Below are 20,795 nucleotides of genomic sequence, written 5' to 3' on the forward strand. Positions count from 1 at the left end.
TAGCAGATAATGCTTCTTCCAGTTTTCATCTTTCTTGCACTTGATTCCAGCAACCTACCACTATGCTGTGTCTAGATCCAGAGAATACTAGTAGGCATTTAATAAAGCCATTTAAGAATTTTACAAAGCCTTCTTGAGGCAGGGTCTCTAAGTTTGATTGCAAAAGTCCTAATTTGTTTAAATTAGGTATTCCTGAAGGATTGTAACTCTATCTAAAGGGACATCCTTCTAATGGCCTAAGAATGGAAGCTCTACAGCTTGCTTGATGTTACCACTGTTCCCGTCATGGCCACTCAAATAAGAAAATTTTCCCTTTTGGGGGACAGATGTCTCTCCCTGGAGTAATGACAAGCATTTGTCTGGTACTTCCCTCTCCATTACAGAGTTAGATATATTTAGCATACAGAGCCTAGAAGGTGGACTTTGCAGGTCATCTTGTGAAGTAATCCATACTGGCCAAACCGATACTACTGCTTCCCCAGGTAAATGTGCTAATTCTGGTCATCAATCAGAAGCTATCTGTTTCTAATCAGTTTTAGAAATGCCGCAGTTCCAGTTTTGCTGCTATAGGCATCTGCCCAGCTTGTGTGCAGGTAGGACAGTCTAACCCTGAAGGTCATCCCATCAAGCCAGAGGTTCTTCCTTTCTGAAAAATGCCTTTGGTCTGGATTAGGTGTTTGATCAAGGAGAATTTTATAATGTTTGGTTATATTTCCTGGTGTGCTCTGAAAATTATTTAAAAGAGGGTGGTGATTTAACTCTTTAATTGCTACTTCTGGACAGTTTTCATTTAATCCTAGTTTGCCTGTATCAGTGGACTTGAGCTCTGTCATTAAAAGCCCTCTCCTTGGCTGCCTTCAGGGGAGCGAGACAGGATGTTTGGGCTTCGGATCTTGTGGAGACTCAGGGAGGGATGGCTTTCATGAAGTAGTCAAAATTGGGGCAGGACTTTCTGCTGGTGGTTTTACTGGCATATTGGTGCATGTTCTGAGCAGCTGGGTTTGGCTTTTAAGTTTTGAAGGAATAACTTATTTGCTCCTGAAGAAAGATGTGTCAGAACTACTTCCATTTCAACAGGGTTGTAATTATCATACAGAAAAGTTGTGCCTGGAAAGAGATGTCTGTTTTCATTGTTCCCCAAACAGTTGAGAAGTCTTTAAAACGCTAACATACAATACCTCTTTGCTATTCTGATACAGGAAATAGGGAGAAAAATCTCCCCGAAACATATAATTTCTTCTTGTGTTGCACTGTAACAAGGAAAAAAAGAGGTTTAAGAACCTAAAGAGCATTGAATAAAGTGTCAGTACCAGAAACATCCCAGTTTCTTTAGTCAGTGTAGGCATTTACAAAATATGGCTGCCAAGAATCACTGCAAGATGCTCTATAACTGTCCAGGAAGATGTATTTTTAACTCTAGAATGCACAGAAGTTTGCAGCTTTGTAGCCATAGCCCTGGAAATACAATACTGAATATACTGTCGCTTGTCTCTCTGCTGTAACATCCGGAATCCCAGTCTCCTGGGTCACACAGCATATGACTTTGGGGAGGAGATTCATAGTTCAGTAATTAAATACTACTTTGCTCTAGGCAAAACCAACAAATGGGCTTCATCTGCAGCTTATTTTGTAATAGTACTCAGGACTGTGCTTGGTGTTTCTGGGGACTGAGTACTTAGATAAGTAGACAGTAACTGTTATTTTTAGCTAAGGTTTTGAGTGGTTTTGGTTTTTGGTCGTGTCCCCCCCCGCCCCCCCCCTTTCAGAGTTGTAATTCTTTTTCTTCAGAAAATTTCAGACTGGCTTTGTCATCTTGTATGCTTCATACTCTCAAATTGGCACAGAAAGATAGAGACTGTTGCCATAAATTAGGTCACTAAAGCTGAAGTACAGAATACAAATATTTATCGCCTGAGCTAAGGAAAACAATTCAGATGAGGAAAGAAAAAATTATTTTTTTAGTATTCGGAAATGAAGCTGTATTCTTGAGATTAAAAGCAAAGCAGTAGAGTTAAAAGATGAACATAAGAAGCATCTCTTGTTTTAAATTGCTAGAAGGAAAACTAGCAAAGCTTGATCATATGGGAAATCAGTCAGAAGGTTCATTAGGTAGAATTACAGATAATTTTTTTATGCAAGTTCACATTTGACATAGATTATTGAATCTTAAAAAAAAAAGGGCACATTTAAATAATAGCAATTTAGAGACGGGTAAAAATGCAGAAAATGAGATAACTTTCATTTTGAAATATATTACAACAAAGCTTATGCATTTAATTTAAAAAAACGTTTTCCTTTAAATTCAAAAGGTTAGAATGAAGTCCTAATTGCAGATTGTCAGATAGTGGGAGAACGTGAATAAGGGCTCATTTGTATTGTGCCCAATACAATATTGGACCCCATCTCTCAAGTGAAGATGTGAAAGAGCAAATAGAAGTGTTCAGAGCAATTAGTTGATACAGTTAAAGAAAACTCAACTTTTTTTTCTTCTTTTTAAAGTATGAGAAAATGTTCATTTTGGTTGAAATTGGTGTCTAACAAATTCTTACACAGAAGGATGTACAACATGGGTCATACACTGCATGCTTGAGATACAGGAACCACTAATTTATTTTATGAGTTTTCCTTTATAAACCATTTCTAAAGGGCTATATATAACTCTTCTTTGGATGTAGTCTTACTGAGTTCAGCAGACATTTGGGGTAGACCCACCGTGTCTTGGGAAAGAGCCTTTGGAGAACGCTTTCGTAAAACAGCAGCCACCAGCAACAGCGTTTTGTGGAGCCCTGGATTAAAACTCCAATTCTGCAAGCTACTCACACGCCAGATTTGGTATCTGAATGAAGTCCTGCTGAAACCTCACAAATCCAGGAGTTTGCCTGATTTGAGTGGTTGGATTTAAATAGCACCCTTTTCACTTGCTTCAGCACCTCTGAGTTGATAAATAAAAGCAGACTTGGTGGCATTGGTGCCTCACTGTCTTAATCGACCTGGATGCAGTTGGAGAAGTGGTGGAATTCAGTGTATTGGCACTTTCCTGGGCTATAGGGTATTGTCTGTCCCCTGAGCCACCATGACAGCAAACACATAGCTGTCGAGTTCAGCAGATAGGTTTGCCAGGCTGAGGGACTCCAGTTAGTTGCAACACGTAATGAAGAAGAATTGTGTATCATGTGCAGGACTTCATTTTTATTTTTGAGAGAGGTAATACAGATATAAAGCAAAATTATAATAAAACTTTCCAAAGGACTTGTACGCACCTTCAGGTTTTTTGGGTGGAATGAAAAAACTGCGCCTTCCCAGGTTGGGTCATATAATTTGCCTTTTTTTTTTAACTGTCAAGGTCATTAAAAAAAGGAAGGTTCTTCAGCAGCACTTTTAAAAAAAAATAGTATCACTGTCTATGTGCACACGTGCCGGCAAAATATTTGTCCGGATTTCTTGTGAAAGAGGGAAAAATAAAAGGACTAGTGACAATATTCCTGTTGTAGGAGATTTATTGTTTCTGTAGCCAGACTTCTGTTTTCCATGGATAAATGTAGCAGTCTGTTTATATCTGAACATTAAACATTTTTCAGAGCTACCCAGAGCATTAGCTGTTCCCTTTAACATATCATAATTAGTATCAAGCTAATGATTGGTATGTTTTGGGGAATTATTATTCACAGCAGCCTGCCAGGTTTTTCTGTTATTCTACCTAATTAGGATGTGTTAGAGCCCACCTAAAACTGCAGAAATATTACTTTCTTAGGCTGTTTTTTGATGATACAATAAATCTAACTGTAGTAAATGTACTATACATTATAAAACTGTGATTAAGAGATAGAAGGTGTTAATCTGATGTATAAACTTTTGCTGCCAGTTCAGATTTGTTTAAAAAACAAAAAAACAAAAAACAACAAAAAAATACCCGGCCAAAAAAACTATTAGGCCAGGAGCCATATCGGGCGGCATCTGTTCTCTAGCATTTGGCATGAACCTGGAAGAAGAGTACAAAGCTAGTGTAAACATGCAGAGTAGAATAATAATTTGTCAGAAATGCAATCAGATTTGTACTGTTGGGCACCCATTAGCCTGCAGATCTGGCGTTCGTGATAGTGGAACCTGATCTTGCTATAATAGATTTTACTTGTAAATTTTACCCAAAGTATGAAAGTGTGTGAATGGTCCTCAAGGGGTGGAGAAGCCCGTATGAGACCCCGCATGCTGGTGTGTCTGAGTTACGGTAGGCATGTTACAGAAATACAGGCACATTTTTGCTATGTGGAAGCTAAGTCAGAGTTGGTGTGTTGGCTCTGGGACAAGATACCTCATTTCCTTTGAAAAAAGTAGTTTCCAAATGACTTTTTGTGTGATTTCTGACATGGATTCAGAGTTGGAACGAGTGGGTCAGTTTGTCTAAAGCACAAACATGCGTCTTGTCTGTTCCTGACCTGTGGCACATCTAGTTCTTGAGTAGATCTTGAGGCCGGCATCTGTATAGAATGTTGACTTTTATTTTATGGCTGATACGTTTTATGCCTGATAAATTTTGGGAGTTCAGGGACTTTCTATAGCGACATTAAAAATTACCTGGGATATCTTGATACTATGCTGACTGTAATTGAACAGTGGTGTTATAAACCACAGGCTCATCCTCCAGGAAGGGGATCCTACAGATAACCAGTGCCTGTGACTTGGTGGTTTCGGATGATTGAGGGTGACAGGTTACCTACACTCTAATACGGTTTCATTGCCACTATGACATTGCTGAGCATTGCAGGGACACGTGGGTTGAGAGCCTGAGAAGAGGCGTGCTGAAGTGGACTTTGTTTTGAGAAGTCAGTATCAATCCTGGTGTGGTCCAGGGACTGGAAGCCCATGAGCAATTTGGGCATGGTTCATAAGCCCTTGTGCACATCCCTTTTTTTTTTTTTTTTTTAACTTGTTTTTTTTTGTGTGGTTTTCTTGGTTTGGTTTGGTTTTTTAATTTAATCCTAGTTTTACCAGTAAGGAATCTACTTTACATGCACTGCGACTGCTCCAAGGCGCAAAACAAAAGCAGGGGCAAGTGGGAGAGATTTCCTTTAAAAGCGCACTTGGAGCTAAAACAGTAGTGTGGGTGCATTGTACTTTGCCATATTTCCTATAAATCCACAGAATGTTTTGAGGAAGACTTGGAATTTTTATAGGGGCCAGAAAAAAGGGCGTCAAGGATCTTGTTCATTTTCAGAATGGATTTGCGACATACAGGTACAAATACCTTGAGATATTTTTAATGGGCCCTTTGCAAATCAGGCTAGAAATCTAAGACTGGTAGGAATTATGTGTCATTCCTACTTATTTTTGGCTCATTTTTCTGTGTCTTTTCAGATATTTAATTGCTGTATCTAAAATAAAGAGCAATATTAATATCTATTAAGTGCCCAAAATAAGTAGTCGATTGCACGTGGAAATAGTGGATTTTGGGGAAATAAACCAGAATTAACGAAGTAGATTTGTTAGCATGTGGGGTATGTGTGTATATGCATGGGTGCATACATAAAGATAACTCTTTTTTTTTCTCCTCTAATTTTCTTCTTTTCAGCCTTTCCTCCTCTATTCGTGTTTCTGTCTCCATTTACATGACGCCACTTTTAAGAAATCTTCTCCGTCACCTCCCAAACAAGCCCTGGGGCCGTGTTGGGGCATTAGGGAAAATGGAGTTCAAGTGGTTCGTAGGTTAGCAGGTTTATTTTCTTTCCCATTACTGTTTTTCTTTGGCAGACATCCTTGGCAAGTTGTAACTTCAGCATGAAGTGAGGGGGTGGCTGTGCATGTTGAGCACTTGAGAGCAACATGGCTGGTGGCTTTGGGGTCGGTGCCACTGACCCCACCCACCTCCATCCCACCTCTGCTCCTTTTCACTGTCATCTCCTCACTGCCACTATCTCGGGTCATTCCCACTGGTTACTTCCCAGGAAGCTGTGAGCGAGAAGGAGGGAGGCAGCACAGTTCCTAGGGCTGGCAACAGCAGCAGCTTCCCTGTTGCATGCAATGGGGTTCACGCAGCTCTGCGCTGCTTCTTCAGCTGTCTGCAAAGTCTGCTCCCGGGGCTGGAGGTGGCCACACTGCAGAGCCCTTTGCTGGGGGATGTTTGGCTTTCCCCCTAGTTTCGAGGGTCAGCAGCATAAGCACGGCAGCCAGAATCAAGCCTGGTATCAATTCAAAATTTGTCAAAGGGAAATAATTATTGTATCTTCTCCTATCTGTACTTCTGCTGTATTTTCTCTTAAATGTGATAGCTTGCTTTTGGGATGGGGAGGAAGGTGGTTTGGTGTTGCTTATTCTTCTCACAATTCCTCACTTCCCTTGGCTGTCCGATAGCTGGGTGATGGTTGTCTCTGGGGTGCTGGCTGAGCAACTGGGCCTGTGATGGGGGGGAAAATACAGAAACGAGTTTTCAGAAAATTTAAATAAGCACCAAAAAAATGGATAAAGCAATATCTTGGTAAAAAAATGGAACCTTTCACATGCTTTTCAGTTTCATGTCCTCATCGGGCAAGCCATGTATTTATTGAACACATTTCTATGTTTTTCTAGTTGTCACAGTACAAAAGCCAGTGTTGCACTGCCATCTCTTGATAGCCAGGCAGGACAGCATGTGGCAGTACTCCTTGCCTTACCAAAGCATCTTGTGGAAAACACTTTGAACCAGCCTTGAAAAATGATACTCAGTTGACTCGGGCAAGGTGAATAACACTTTTGACAAACAAGCAAAACGTTAGCTTTTTTTCTTTAGCTATCTAGTTACATAACAGGTGGATTTATGTGGCATCTCCACAATTCTGCTTTAGGTGGGGAGCACTCTTTATATTAATAAGGCAGGTCTTCTCTATGTAGCACATAGCACTTTCATCTGATTTCTACATTTTGATCTATCTTTTTGGATGATGCAGTGAGATTTTAAAAATCAGTAACAGACCCATGAAACAAATACTACCTTTTGTGTGTGTATGTAATGTAAAAAGGCTTCTCCTTATGAGTCTTAAATTTAATTACCTCTTTTATGAAGAAGAATATTGTTCCTCTTCCTACAGAACTTCTCTGTAATAAGCAGTCTTAAGTAAAGATGGCTTGCGCCAGGTATGACAACAAAACATAGCTGAATAAAATTAGTGTTTTGTCCTGCACGTGGTAGAATTGGTTGCTAACGCATGAAATGGCTAAAAATGACATTCATTTCACACACTGCTCAATAACCGAGCCCTCAAAGTATATTGTAATTTGGCAGGTATGCCTTGTATGTGAGGCATCACTGGGGTGGGGTAGGGTAGGGTTAGTATCAATGTACCTTTCTTTACAAGGTGTGTTGCACTATCTAGAAGTTACTGTACTGAAACAATTTTTCCTTTAGAAATGAGAAGGATTTAAGTAGCTCTGCATTTTTATTTATTCCCTTAAGAAACTAAAGCCATCTTCCACGCCTTCGGCAATGCAGTATGCTCAACCTGCTCTATAAGCACGAGATCTGGGTTTCTGTGGATGCATCCAGCATCGTGTACAGCCCCCTGTTTCCCATGCGGGATAACCCTGGCTCTCCCACTCGGGTCCCGCTGGTCCCAGCTGGGTCTGAGCCCTCCCTGCGTAGCTCTTGGACTGTGTCATTTTTCTTGTGCCCTCTCCAAACCGAGCGGGCAGTGCGCACTGCTCTCCCTTCTACCCCCAGCTATTAGCTGTGTGGGTGGCTGCGCAGCTGGGGTGGGTTTGGGGGTGTCCATGTGCTCATTGGCTCACCAGGGTTCCTGTGTGGGTTCGGGCAAACGCACTCCTTTTGATGTCTGAGTTTATCCTGTAGCCCCTCCTCTTTGAGGAGTTTAATTGCGTCTTTCCTCTACAACTTTATGGGACTTGTAGGAAAGTCACATCTTGGAGAGCTCTTCCCACTGTCAAATTTGGTTGCAATTGACTGTAAAATTCAAAAGTTAGGTGATAAGAAAGAGAGTGTGTTCATTTTCTCCTGTTTCCTTGGGAAATCTTGCTAGGAAAAGATGCCTAGAAAGAATATGTATGGTAGCTTTATAATGCCAATCATAACCTTGTAGTTGTTGCTTACTGCTGTGTTCACTGCGGTCCCACTTCGAACAACAGTGGTTAATGGCCTGACCACACAGCCATGTAGCAAGATTTTTATTTTGAACAATACAAGAAAGCCTCTTCTCTAGTCCTTTTTTTATATCAGATCCAGGTCAGACTTTGTCAAATAGCAGTAGGAAAGTTGCTTACCTTCTCAGACTCCAGTTCCATAGAAGAAAACGATGGTGGTGGGTGGCTGGGTAAAAACCTTGAAGGTCTGCTGATGAAAAGTGCTGGGCAGATGCTAGGAACAGGAGATAGACCTTATTTCATACTATGTTCTGGAAGCTGATGTTTTTACTTGTTTACTAGTTTTCATGGAAAGATCAGGATCTTCAAACAGTCAGAAGTCATGAGAATGTTCTCAAAAATGAAGCTTAAAGTTAGGAAAAATACTGTATTCTGTCTCTTCATCTTAATGTTTCAAAGACTCTTATTGCTTCATATTTTCAAATTTGTTATCAAAAGTATATATAGTCTGATACATTATTTGTCTTGCTAAATATTTACCATTAATAAAATCAAGGGAAAATTGTGTACATATATCCATCAATATTTTTAAAGGATTGATTGAAAGCCTAGAGAAATGTTACTAAAAATGGTCTGTTTAAAGCTTGTCTCTAATTTCAAGAATTCCTTTTGCATAGCATAAGTGTATGGCTGAGACATTTTCTAATTTTTAGTGGAAATAGCTGAGCTTTCTTTGAACAGATACAGTGTTGTAGCCCATATTGCACCTTTTTACTAGAGGAGGAGTACCTGAAGACTGAAGTAGAAAGTAAAAGTGAGAACTTGCCTGGATACCAACGTGAATCCAAGTTCTCGGTCTTCTTTAGCCAGGCAGAGAGAAATCCACATTTTGAAAAATGTGTTGCCTAGCAATAATGTTGATTAGATGAAACTCACTTGATTATTTTTTAAAAACCTGTGAAATGAAGCCTTTTTAGTACTGGTATTAAGTGTCATAGTTCCCCTGTCCGTACCAATTTGTATCATTTGAGAATCCGGCCCTTCAATATTTAATTTACTGACCTTTATGTTGTGGTGAGACAAATGACTCTTTTTAATGACTACAGTAGACTTATTTGCATTATAAAATAAAACCATTGTCTATGCTGCCAGGGAGCTACTTACTTTTATAAATATAGCATTTGTTTAGAAATATGTATTGGGTACTAAAAATATTTAATTGACCTACTTTTTTATTTTCAGGGTTGTGTCCTTTGTTGTGACCTCATGGTTTAACTGGGAATAAAGATGAGTATAAGTAGTGATGAGGTTAACTTCCTGGTATATAGATACTTGCAAGAGTCAGGTAAGTTTTTATAATTCTGGTTGTTAAACAATGCATAATTTATTTGGTATTCATCTGCAACTGGCTTTAGCAAATGAGACATTTAATTATTTTGCCAGTAGGCATGTGCTTCTGTCTGAACTGTTTCTTGGTGTTTCTTTTCAACAAGAGAATGAATTCCTGCCAAGTTACCTTCTGTAACTTTATCACATTTAGTCATTTGGAGTCTCCAGATGGCAATCAACCAACTAAGGACTCACTTGATTGCTAGAAATGCATTTTCCTGGAGACCACTTATCTACAGGGTGACGATGACACTTTGCACCGTTTTCTTTGGGGCTACTTGAAGAAGAAAAAAGGATGACCACCAAAATACTGTTTTTTCCCTGTTCTGTCTTGGAGTGATGGTGCTCCTGTGTGCTGGTCTTGCGTGGCTGAATTCCTTGCCTGGATGTGACTGTGGGAGGGCAGATGTTGCTGTATTTCAAAGGAAGATGTGGTAACTGTGACCATATGACTTGTATAATTTGAATCTAAATACAGATAAACAGATTTTTTTACAGGAATAACTCTTAGGTTCTCAAAAGCCTCCCTCCCTGCAGGACACTTTCTTGGAGGATTTTGTCCTTTGGTGTCAGGCTAGCCAAAGGCCCCTGCTTCTTAGGAGTAAGAGCAAAAGACAGTTGAATATTGTCAAACTTGAAAAGAAACTTTTTTCCTGTCGTATTTGTCCAATCTGACTGTGTCTGTAAAATACAAGCAAGAATGCAGTAGTGTTCCCTTGGACAGTTTATTTCTAAAACTTCCCAAACCCAGTCGGATCAGCAGTTTGAGTTTGTGTTGCATGTTTGGGTTTCTAGATGCAGCCATATGGCTGCAGGGGGTTTTGTGGTGGTGGTTGTTCTTGAAGCTATGTAAGAGACAACCTTATCTTTTACTTACAGCTATGATATTGATTGCTTAAAGCAGCCTACGTTTAGAACAGGTAGATGTGACTGGAAATCGGGGCATGCCCCAGTAAATGAACAAATGATGATTGTCAGCTGGCAGGAGGGAATATGATCTTAGCAATACATAAAAGAAGTCTGCATATTAAAGCAAAAATAAACTCCAATCTTAAGGTAACAGCATAAGGGTCAGCTTTAATATATATGTTACCTTGCTGTTTCAACATCTACTGATTCTTAGTTTTGTTTAGTGACTGCTGATGGGTGGCTTCAGGCTTCTTGAAAATGCATTTGACTGTTGCAACATCTGCCCACTGCTTATGTCCACTGCTCATGGACTTCTCAAATTGAGACAAAGAAGCACCAGAAGCAATGGTGGATGGCAGAGTTTTTCAGTCTCTGCTTGTCAGAAGAAAGCAGAAACTCATTGTTCTGCCTGAACTTACTGAAAACTATTACACGTTCTTATTCTAGTTGCAGATTGCTTTTGTCACAGAAGCCAAACTTACAAAATTGCTGTATTTTTATTTGAAAGTTTGCAGGCAGCTTCTTAGTTACTTGACAGCAAAAAAAAAAAAAAAAAAAGTAGTTTAAGAAAAAATTCCATGACAGTAAAGTTAATTTGCTGAAAAAACTGGTTTTTTCTCTAGGTTAAATTTGCCTTTTCAGGGTGATCAAATAAATAGCAAGCAACTACCAGCGCTGCACTATAACATGCTTGCCACTTCTTAATCAGTGCACAATACTGATGTAGTTCTAAGTGCCAAAACATACACCATTATGACAGCACTGTACCATGAAGTGAATTCTGTTCTACGTACAGATCCATTTCACTTTCATATATAATAAATCAGTGAGTAAAAATAACAAGTGAGTCTTCGTGTCTTGGAAATATATATTTTATTAAATACCATATATGATACAATACATATATATATATAGTTCGAGAATATATAAATATATGTAAATGCTATTGCAAATTATATATTTTATATTTTTATATTTACTCATGCACAAATGTTTTGCCAATGATACTGTAATTAATAATTGCTGTGTTTATATATAAACTTTGGTTTTTTTCTTTTTGTACATTTAAAGTAGAAACATGAGGGAAAAAACAGAGGTGTTTTGATGAGGTTTTTTTGTAGTTCATAAGCATGCTATAACTTTATATAATTTGCTTAGGTTTGTAAACAGACGATCCTACAGTGCTATGGCAAGTAGCATTGTCTATCTATAAATCAATTCTGATGTCTTTGCCTTGTCTTTAGGGTTTTCCCATTCAGCATTTACCTTTGGTATAGAGAGCCATATCAGCCAGTCTAATATAAATGGTGCTCTGGTGCCACCAGCTGCTTTGATTTCCATCATCCAGAAAGGTCTGCAGTATGTAGAGGCAGAAGTCAGTATTAATGAGGTAAGGAGGCTTTGCCTACAGGAGCATTAAGTCCTTGCTTGCAGTAAGTTTGAATGTTAGTATTTTTTCTTAACTTTCTTGTATCCTATTTATCTACTTTTACTTCAGATTCCTTACTGCTGGTGTTCACCATGACTCCAGTGGTGGAACCAGAATGGAGTGACATAACTGGGTAGGGGTTCTGCCCAGTGCAGCCACACAACACCAGGCATGGTGTTCTAGCTCATTGCTTAAAGGTCCGTTGTCTGTAGAGTTTTTACCCTAATATAATGTTGTAGTAAATCCAGACAAGTGCAATAAGATAATCATTGAGACAAGTAACCTCTTAATTTTTAGTTTTGTAGACTTGCACTAGGGAGGTGGGAGAGCACTATGCAGCTCTCATTTGGGTGATGCGTTGTTATAATGAAGTAATGAGAGCCCAAAGGCAAGGTTTCCAAATAGAGAGAGGGTTTCAGTTTGTGGCAGGAAGGATAAGGTATATGCCAGTTTGCTTTTTGCCTCTGCTGGCTAATTCATTTTGAGTAGGAGCTATTAAATTTGATGTTTAAATGGTTATTCCAGCAGTACAGAAAGCTATGTATCTTCCTGCCTGATGCTGCAGATACTTGCTCTCAATTTCCATTCTCATTTATGCCTGGAAGGTTAGCAGCTTTTGTATGTGTCAGTTATATTACAGAACAAAACTATTTTTTTCACTAATTCTGTTCTCTTTCCAGTCTCCCTTATGTCTGCTTTTTATGTGTAGTTTTCATAGTCCCAGTGAAGCAAATCCTTCCCCTTCGGAAGCCTCAGAAAAATAAAGCAAGTGATTGGAATAGAAGAAGGAGACCCTATATTTATTGCAAGGAATCCTTCTAGCTCCTAAAAATAGATCCTTACAAAGCCCTAGCATATGTATAAGGGTATTTTTAACTGGGTCTTGTCCATTTCAGGATAAAATTCTTCCTTGTTGTTTGAAAGCATGCCAGCACTGTTTAGAAAAAGGAAGAAAACTAGTCAACTCTCCAGATAATATGTTTATGGAAAGTATTAGTCTAATAGGATAGAATAACTTCACAAGCCAGTGACCTGACTTGCAATGTTTGCAGCTCTTCAAACAAACCATTAGATTTTGTTGCAGCCACTCATGTTTGAAATCATATTCATAGATAGCTTACAGAATTTTTTGGTTTAGCAGACAATTTAGCAAACTCAAAGCATATAACTTTTGATTCCAGAAGCTCTGCGAGAGGCCTGTGGTGGCTTTTTTTGCATATTTATGGTGGCCACTTCACTTTAGACTAAAATTCCAATCCTAACCACAACAGTGATGAGATATCACTTCCAGCACCATTTGTAAACTATTTTATTATATTAAATCAAAACTTTTGCTTTAGTTTTCCTTGGAATTTTTGCCCATAATGTTAATTTGTACTTGGTGTTGTCTTTTTTTTCTCCCTCTGCTGTAATTTAGGATGGTACCTTGTTTGATGGTAGGCCGATAGAGTCTCTCTCACTGATAGATGCAGTAATGCCTGATGTGGTACAGACAAGACAACAGGCTTACAGAGATAAACTTGCACAACAGCAGGCAGCAGCTGCTGCAGCTGCAGCCGCGACTAACCAACAGGGATCAGCGAAAAATGGAGAAAATACGGCAAATGGAGAAGAGAATGGAGCACATACTATAGCAAGTAAGTTGAGACAGAAATGACCTTAACCTATGTTAACGTCATTTCCTTGTCATTTATCATAGTATGAGCTCATAGTACGAGCTAGTAGGCAATGAGGTAAATGTACAGAGGTACTAGTAACCCTTCAGCTTGCAGAGAATACCTTCGTCACAGGTGATACTTTAACAGATGGTGTCTCAACTTTGACTGTCCCCAGTCTGATATTTGCAATTGCAGGAGGAGAGGCAAACTTCTGAATTCATTAATTCACAATATTCCATTGACCAGTGTCACTTCCAGTACTACTCCTTTCTCATCATCTGAAGGTTTTTCACAGGAGTCTCTGAGAGCTCTTGCATAAAGAGGAAAAAAAAAAAATCAGAGGCAAGTCTTTAAATATTGCATCTTCTCCGCTTTGTCCCCTGTACAAGGAATGAGGAGAGGAGTCTGCTAATCCGCAGCTGGTTAAAACTGAGCATTGCTTGTGAAGCTCTGCAAACTACTTTTGACATGTTCTGCTAACCCCATGAATTGGAGAGCTGTAACTGGCCCTCTGTAGGACAGACTTCCTTGTCACGGTTGCTGAGACAAATCCTGTGTCATTCGTCTCCTTTATCTGTATCAGTTTTCATGATTTGCTATTCAGAATTATTTGATGCAACTGCTTGCAGGTTTGTTTATTCATTGGTTCTATTTTAGTCGTGACTGGGGAAACGAGTGAGTTTCATTTGTCATTACTGGTGAAAGGAACGTACCTTACAATCAGGCTTAGTATAGAAAAGTTCAGGTCAGGCATTAAAATGTGATTTTTTTGAAAATATTGTTCTGGAAGTCTGAATTACACATTTGAGAGGGGGAGTTACAGCTCTTGCTGTGAAAGCACCTGAAGAAAAGACATTTTTGAGAAAATATTCATATCAAGCCGTGTACAAGTTTCGCATTTTACAGCTGATTTTACTAGTTTTTTTCATTATTATATATGATAAATAAACTGGAAATATAATCTTTGGCTTAAACAAATAAGCTGTCTACTTCAATGCTTTCATTTAAAAATCTCAAAAGAATATTTACTTGTTAACTGTGAACTGGATAGAGTAAAAGTAAACTTCAGATCTCAGCCACTGTTAAATGTGATGTACCAGCAACCCCTACTGGCTGGTACACCAAATTATGTTGGCATTGATTCTCTTCAGTTGAAGCAATGTTTTATATGGTGCGCTTTCTTAGAAATATGCATGTTCTAATAGCCTTTTCTGTTTTCTTACGCATACAAACAGTGACAGAAACCCTTAATGTTAAATTAAGCAATAGATGTGAAACTGTTTGTTTAACCACAGTGAATAAATATGGAGCAGGTGAACTGTTCAGAATTTTTTATATTTTGCATTTACACTCGGTGTGAATTTATTTTTAATAATAGGAAATGATTGATAGTAGCTGCCAAGAAAACTGTTTTGTCAGTTGAATTACCCCCAGTATGTTTTACAGAACAATATGGATTCAACATCACTTCCATGCAGAAAGCTATGTATTGCCACAATTCCACGGTAATTACTGATGCAGTTTAAAAAGCTCTGTTATCAGTTTACCGTATCACCAAATGTTATTATATTAATTAAAACCATTTTGTAAATGAAGTGTCTGAGATGTAGATTTAAAACCTGTTTGACTGCAATTGGTGAAAAGAGATTTTTGAAAACGAATGTGTCATAAACATATTTTTAAAGCACAAGATAGACTAGTAACATATTGTACTACGCGGTATCATGCCTGAAAAACTATGAGTATTTTTAACATCAGCGTTTATTTTTTAACATAGCAAAAAATTAACTTTTGGCCTCAATTTTGAAGTTCCAAAATTAAACCCATTTGGATGCTGACATTTAGAAGGGCTAAGAGCTTTCTCACATTTTTGAAACTCCCCATCTGTTTATAGTACTTCATAAACTGGAACTGGAACAATAAAGGAACATTACAGCTTTGCCAAATTTTGATCCACATAAATTGTGAATTAATTGTTATGCTCATCCCAGAGGAATATGAGCCATACAGTAGTTACAATGTATTGTCCCAAAATATTAAAATCCACCTCTCTCTACTGTTGTTTCCCATAATGCAGATAATCACACAGATATGATGGAAGTTGATGGAGATGTTGAAATCCCTCCCAACAAGGCAGTGGTGCTGCGTGGCCATGAATCTGAAGTATTCATCTGTGCCTGGAATCCCGTTAGTGACCTTTTGGCCTCAGGGTATGTGCATTAACCATGTATGTACGTAATATCAATGCTCATTGGCATACTTCCGTATGTTGATGGTCACAAGTTAAAATAATACCTGCCCCAACGCCCTCTACATCAAATGCCACAACGTTTGCTGTTTTGAAAGGAATACTTGTTTAAAAGGAATTAAGTGGGAGAAGGAGTTATATTCTCATTAACTGTTTTGTAGATCTGGAGATTCGACAGCACGGATATGGAACCTCAGTGAAAACAGCACGAGCGGCTCTACGCAGCTGGTACTTCGACACTGTATACGAGAAGGAGGGCAGGATGTACCCAGCAACAAAGATGTGACATCACTGGATTGGAATGTAAGTAGAAATGGCAGTGCTCAAAATACTCCGAGAAAATCGTACCTATAATTCTGCATAGTCAAATTTTAAGTGACAGCAACTGTGCATCCTCTGCTACAGCTCCTGAAATATTTCTATTTTTGAGTTGCATTGTAATTTCTTGTATTGTACTTCAGGGACTTCTTTTGAATAAGTTGTAGTCAATGGAATAAATATCATAAATCTTATGCAGATGTATTCTACCTGAAATTTGCTTTGTGCTCTTTAGCTTTGAGTTATACAGTAAAAATAAATAAATAAAATAACCTTTTTGCTGGCAGAGTGAAGGTACACTTCTAGCAACTGGGTCTTATGATGGCTTTGCAAGGATATGGACTAAAGATGGTAAGTGAAATACTTTTAATTTCTAGTATATTTTCCTGTATTGTGGCTCACAGCATAGTTTTTTATTTTTTTAATGTATTCATATCAATATAAATTTTCAGGTAATCTTGCCAGCACCTTAGGGCAACATAAAGGTCCTATATTTGCGTTAAAATGGAACAAGAAAGGAAACTTCATTTTAAGTGCAGGAGTGGACAAGGTGAGATAATCTTTGGTAAAATTAAAATTCTTTCCTTCACCGTTATAATCTAATTGTAAGCATAATAGCAAAGCTATAGAAAGTGAGTAAATTAAACTAAAGGCATGAGATGTAATTATGTACTTACAAAGAACTTGTTATGCTAGCTATGTTTCCTTGTGTTTTATGGTAGTTTACTGAGATATTTTAATTTATTAGATTTCAGTGTCCCTGGGTCTCTTCCCAATTAGGTTAGTGTAAGTTGGAAAGTAAGTGCATTGAACTCGGGAACATTAAACCTTTGTAAAACCAAATAATCTAAAATTTAGTGAAGCGCTTTATGCAAAGCCTCAGAAAAAAATCGTACTGGAGGAATAGGGTTCAGACTGATTTGGGTATCAGTCAAGCCTGAGAACGATTAAAAAGGTTAGAGCTGGAACATAAGAAAAGTCAATATATCTGACTGGGGAGGTGCCAGTAGCGTAATGCCATGAAGCTCATTGTTTAACTGTGTTTTATTTCACACCTCTAAACAAACTTAAAGACTCACAAGGTCTTTAAATTCAGAGCTGTTGTTAGTGTGAGAGATTTTATGAATGGTAGAAAGGGCACATAGTGATGAAGAATAGACTTAAGATGAATTCAAAGAATAGAACAGACTATTCAAAGAGTAAGAAGAGTTTAATTTTTCCTCTGTAACTGATTCAAGGTGCAGAAGTAAACACAGGCTTTCTCTTAGTGAGACTGGCAAACTGCAAGCTCAGTAAGACCACAGGCCCACAATACTTAAAACTGGCAGTGTCATTGTAAAGTAATAGTTTTTTTCCTTTATTTATTATTTTTTTGCTGCACGCATTTAACCTGGTTTGCTTTAGTGCCCAGCTTTATAAATGCTTGTGCTGGCACAAAGGAAGGAAAAGTAAATGTCTCAAAGCGTGGAAAGGATGGGTTTCTTCTTTTGGCAGCTGTGATGGCTTATGCCAGTTTTTAAATCTTTGTGGAGATACAGCTTTAATTTGCAGAAGAATATTCTGGAGGAGATAGAAGCCTCGTTTCAGTCAATAAAACTCCTTGGACAAAGCAACTGAGATTATGCTTTGAAAAATATTCTGCATTAGCAGAAAGATTGACCCAACCTTATGCTTCTTTTCCATAAATAATTTGTGTGGTCAGTTCAGGCTTCCACTGAATTCAGTGTCAAAATTTTCATTGATCATTGAGGTAGGTCAACAATATTGGCGTATAATATAGTGATTATAAAATACTAATTTTGTCATGTAAGATTTCTTTCATCAGAAGGCTGTCAGAAGTATTGGCAGAGAACAACTCAGAACAAATTACACCCTTAAATCAAATCTTTCAGATTCTTAAGTATGAGACTAATTGTTTATGTAAAGATCTCCTTAGGGACAAATGATTATTTTAAATTACAATTTGAATATACAAGTATTTGAAATTAAAATAGGTGTGTGGAGTGGGTTACAAGAATATAAATAGGACTAAGGAGATAAATCTATTTCATTTTTGTTTATGAAAAAAAAAAGCCCACAACCCCCTTCTTCCCTCCAGACCCCAAAATGTTGTGATTAAACACCTTTCTAATATTGCAACACATTAAGGCTTTCTACTGTTGTCTGTATGTCTAATACCATTTCCTTTAGTACTGGGTAAAGCACTAGAAATACATAATTGGGAGCAGGTTTGGGCAATGGGGAGTAGGCTAGGTAGTCTGATACATGTGAATGGGGGTAGTTGTGGGGAAATTAGCAATTTGTACAAGTTTGTTTATTGTTTATTTATCTGTTTAATACAGACCACAATTATTTGGGATGCCCACACTGGTGAAGCCAAGCAGCAGTTTCCTTTTCATTCTGGTAAGTTTTGATTTTGATCATTCAGGATTGTCATCTGAAAAGACAAAGAAAGTGTTATTTATTAAAATAAATAAAAAATTCTGAAGTTTATGGTGCTTATTTACACCATTTTAAAGTCTTACAGGCAGTCTTTGGATACTGACTCCCATATTTGTAGTCTTATGAATTTTGAGAATGTAAACAAAGATAGAATTGCTCTGATTTTATAACTGTAACTCACAATTTTATTGCAGTTCTATGGAAGTCATAAGAGATAATCCAAATATTACTGACTTTCTGTAGTACAGTGGCAGACAAATCAAGTGGGTGGGCCACGAAGGATTTCTGTTTATCAGCTAAGGACTGCATTTGTCATCTTCCCGCTACAGTAATCCCAGCTCTGCATCCCATTGTTCTGCGCTGCCTGCTGTGCTGTCCCCAATTTGTTTGCCCACAAACCAGCTGAAAGGCTGTTCACTGGCCAGCTGGGATGAGAGTGCAGCCTCTCAGGAGGTCAGACAAATTGCTTTGTGGGCTGCATGCTGTGCAAGCCTGCCAGAATCAGCTGGAAAATAGAATAGAGAGGATGACAAACATGTCATTGAAGGGCCTTTAAGAAATGTGTTTCGTTTCCACTTATTATTCCACTCACACTACATTTTCAGTGGCATGACAACAATCAAAAACATCAATTCTTGATTTACTCCAAGCAATTCTGTGTGCTATCTGCCATAAATATCTTGGCTTGATCAAATGAAATATGTTGTCCGTGATTAAGCTTCAAGTTACCACACCTTATAATGCTGGAATTAAAGAAAGGAAATAAATCATTACCTTTCACTGGCTGCCATCTATCAGCACAAGCATGGACTGTTAGTGGAGATGAGCTCATGCATGACGATGTGTTAAGTTGTGGGAACCTGTTCCTTGTGCTGACTCTTGAGATTTATTTATAGATGACTTAACTACAGCTTGTTGTCCTGCTGCACTTTCTTCTGAATAACTGTTTCATTTCAGATATGTTCCATGTTTTAATGACTTCTATTAAATTTTGTTTCATTTCTTTGTGTAAGACCGGTTTTGGCTGCATTTCTCACTGTTCATAGTGTTTGATTATCTTTAGAACTGCTGTAAAATTAATGGTTGCTTCCTGTTGGCATTTGTTCTAAGGTGGTGCATGCTGAATTTGCAAATCAAACTCCTGCAGAATACATACCATAGTTTCAAATATCTTTCTTTTTCTTTTAGCACCAGCATTAGATGTTGATTGGCAGAGTAACAACACATTTGCCTCTTGCAGTACAGACATGTGTATTCATGTCTGTAAACTAGGACAAGATAGGCCCATCAAAACCTTCCAGGGTCACACAGTAAGTACTGGAAAAATAAAGTTGCTATATGATATTTTTATTAATGAGAGATTGGGGGCCCAGTATACTTGTCAGTATACAGCACTTGTGTAATTGTTGGTCTTTGGCAACAGGCAATAGATATACATACGCAGGTGGTCATAGTTAAGGTCATATGGTAACTAGTCTCTATCATTATTAGAACAATTCTTACTCCCATGTGCAGCTTTTTTTACCAGTGCCAGGATGGCATAGCAAAAGTGAGCTTTAGAAGAACAAACATGGTAACTTTAAGACTTTGCTATGCACAGCCTATGTTGTGTAAGAGTATGCATGGGAAAATGTGATGAACAGATAGCAAAAAGTTGTTGTTATTGAAGGCAAAGCTAGAAATTAAAATTAAATGTTAAAATACTGACAGTTATACAAATACTCATAACTGCTGTCCAACTTTATCTTTTGTAAGCTGTCATTTGTAATGGAAGTGAAGACTCCAACTTACTCTCACTGTTCAATTTTAGAATGAAGTAAACGCAATCAAATGGGATCCAACTGGTAATCTTCTGGCATCCTGCTCTGATGATATGACTCTAAAGGTAAGGGGAGTTCTGGTACTGGCTCTTGTCTTTGTAGGACTCTGGAATGCAAACCATTAGCTCGAGCAATTCAGCAGTATCACTGTACTTGCCATGTCGTCTAATATTTGTTCTTTCCTAATATAACAAGATTAGGCAATCTTAGCAAATCCTTGTTAATCAGAGCCAAGCTTTGGTCCAGAGAACTTGTTACAGGCTGCCACCCTAAGACTTGGAGCATGATTTATTAGGTGCTTTTAGCTGTTTACAGAATCAGGTCATTAATCATTAAGCTGTCACACTTGATGGTTGCTTTTGGTTAAAAGGAAGAATTGGAATGCATGTCGTGTAACACATACAAGAATGGGTGACTAGCTCCTTGCCTGGTTTTCTTCTGTTTTCCCCTTCTTTCTAGTTAAAAACTCTGGCATATTGTTTCTTAAGAGACTGTGTGTACTCCTTGGTTTTTCCAGT

At 38.2% G+C, this 20,795-nt stretch overlaps 1 protein-coding gene across 3 annotated transcripts in view; it reads left to right on the forward strand.

Annotated features, from left to right (window-relative positions):
* TBL1XR1 (TBL1X/Y related 1) overlaps positions 1 to 20,795 on the forward strand; it is a 119,419-nt gene that overhangs the window by 88,096 nt on the left and 10,528 nt on the right. For 2 of the 3 annotated variants that reach the window (XM_076341347.1, XM_076341346.1), the window contains 10 exons: positions 9,307 to 9,409; positions 11,607 to 11,752; positions 13,209 to 13,428; positions 15,527 to 15,659; positions 15,859 to 16,000; positions 16,303 to 16,366; positions 16,468 to 16,565; positions 18,358 to 18,418; positions 19,646 to 19,767; positions 20,268 to 20,342. In XM_076341347.1, coding sequence (XP_076197462.1) covers positions 9,352 to 9,409; positions 11,607 to 11,752; positions 13,209 to 13,428; positions 15,527 to 15,659; positions 15,859 to 16,000; positions 16,303 to 16,366; positions 16,468 to 16,565; positions 18,358 to 18,418; positions 19,646 to 19,767; positions 20,268 to 20,342 — 1,119 coding nt within the window. In that variant the 5' untranslated portion in view covers positions 9,307 to 9,351. Of the gene's footprint in view, positions 1 to 9,306; positions 9,410 to 11,606; positions 11,753 to 11,860; positions 11,989 to 13,208; positions 13,429 to 15,526; positions 15,660 to 15,858; positions 16,001 to 16,302; positions 16,367 to 16,467; positions 16,566 to 18,357; positions 18,419 to 19,645; positions 19,768 to 20,267; positions 20,343 to 20,795 lie in introns of those variants that run through there. The other variant, XM_076341348.1, reaches the window with a different exon arrangement.

Source organism: Aptenodytes patagonicus, chromosome 6 (genome assembly GCF_965638725.1).
Source record: "Aptenodytes patagonicus chromosome 6, bAptPat1.pri.cur, whole genome shotgun sequence".
NCBI lineage: Eukaryota > Metazoa > Chordata > Aves > Sphenisciformes > Spheniscidae > Aptenodytes > Aptenodytes patagonicus.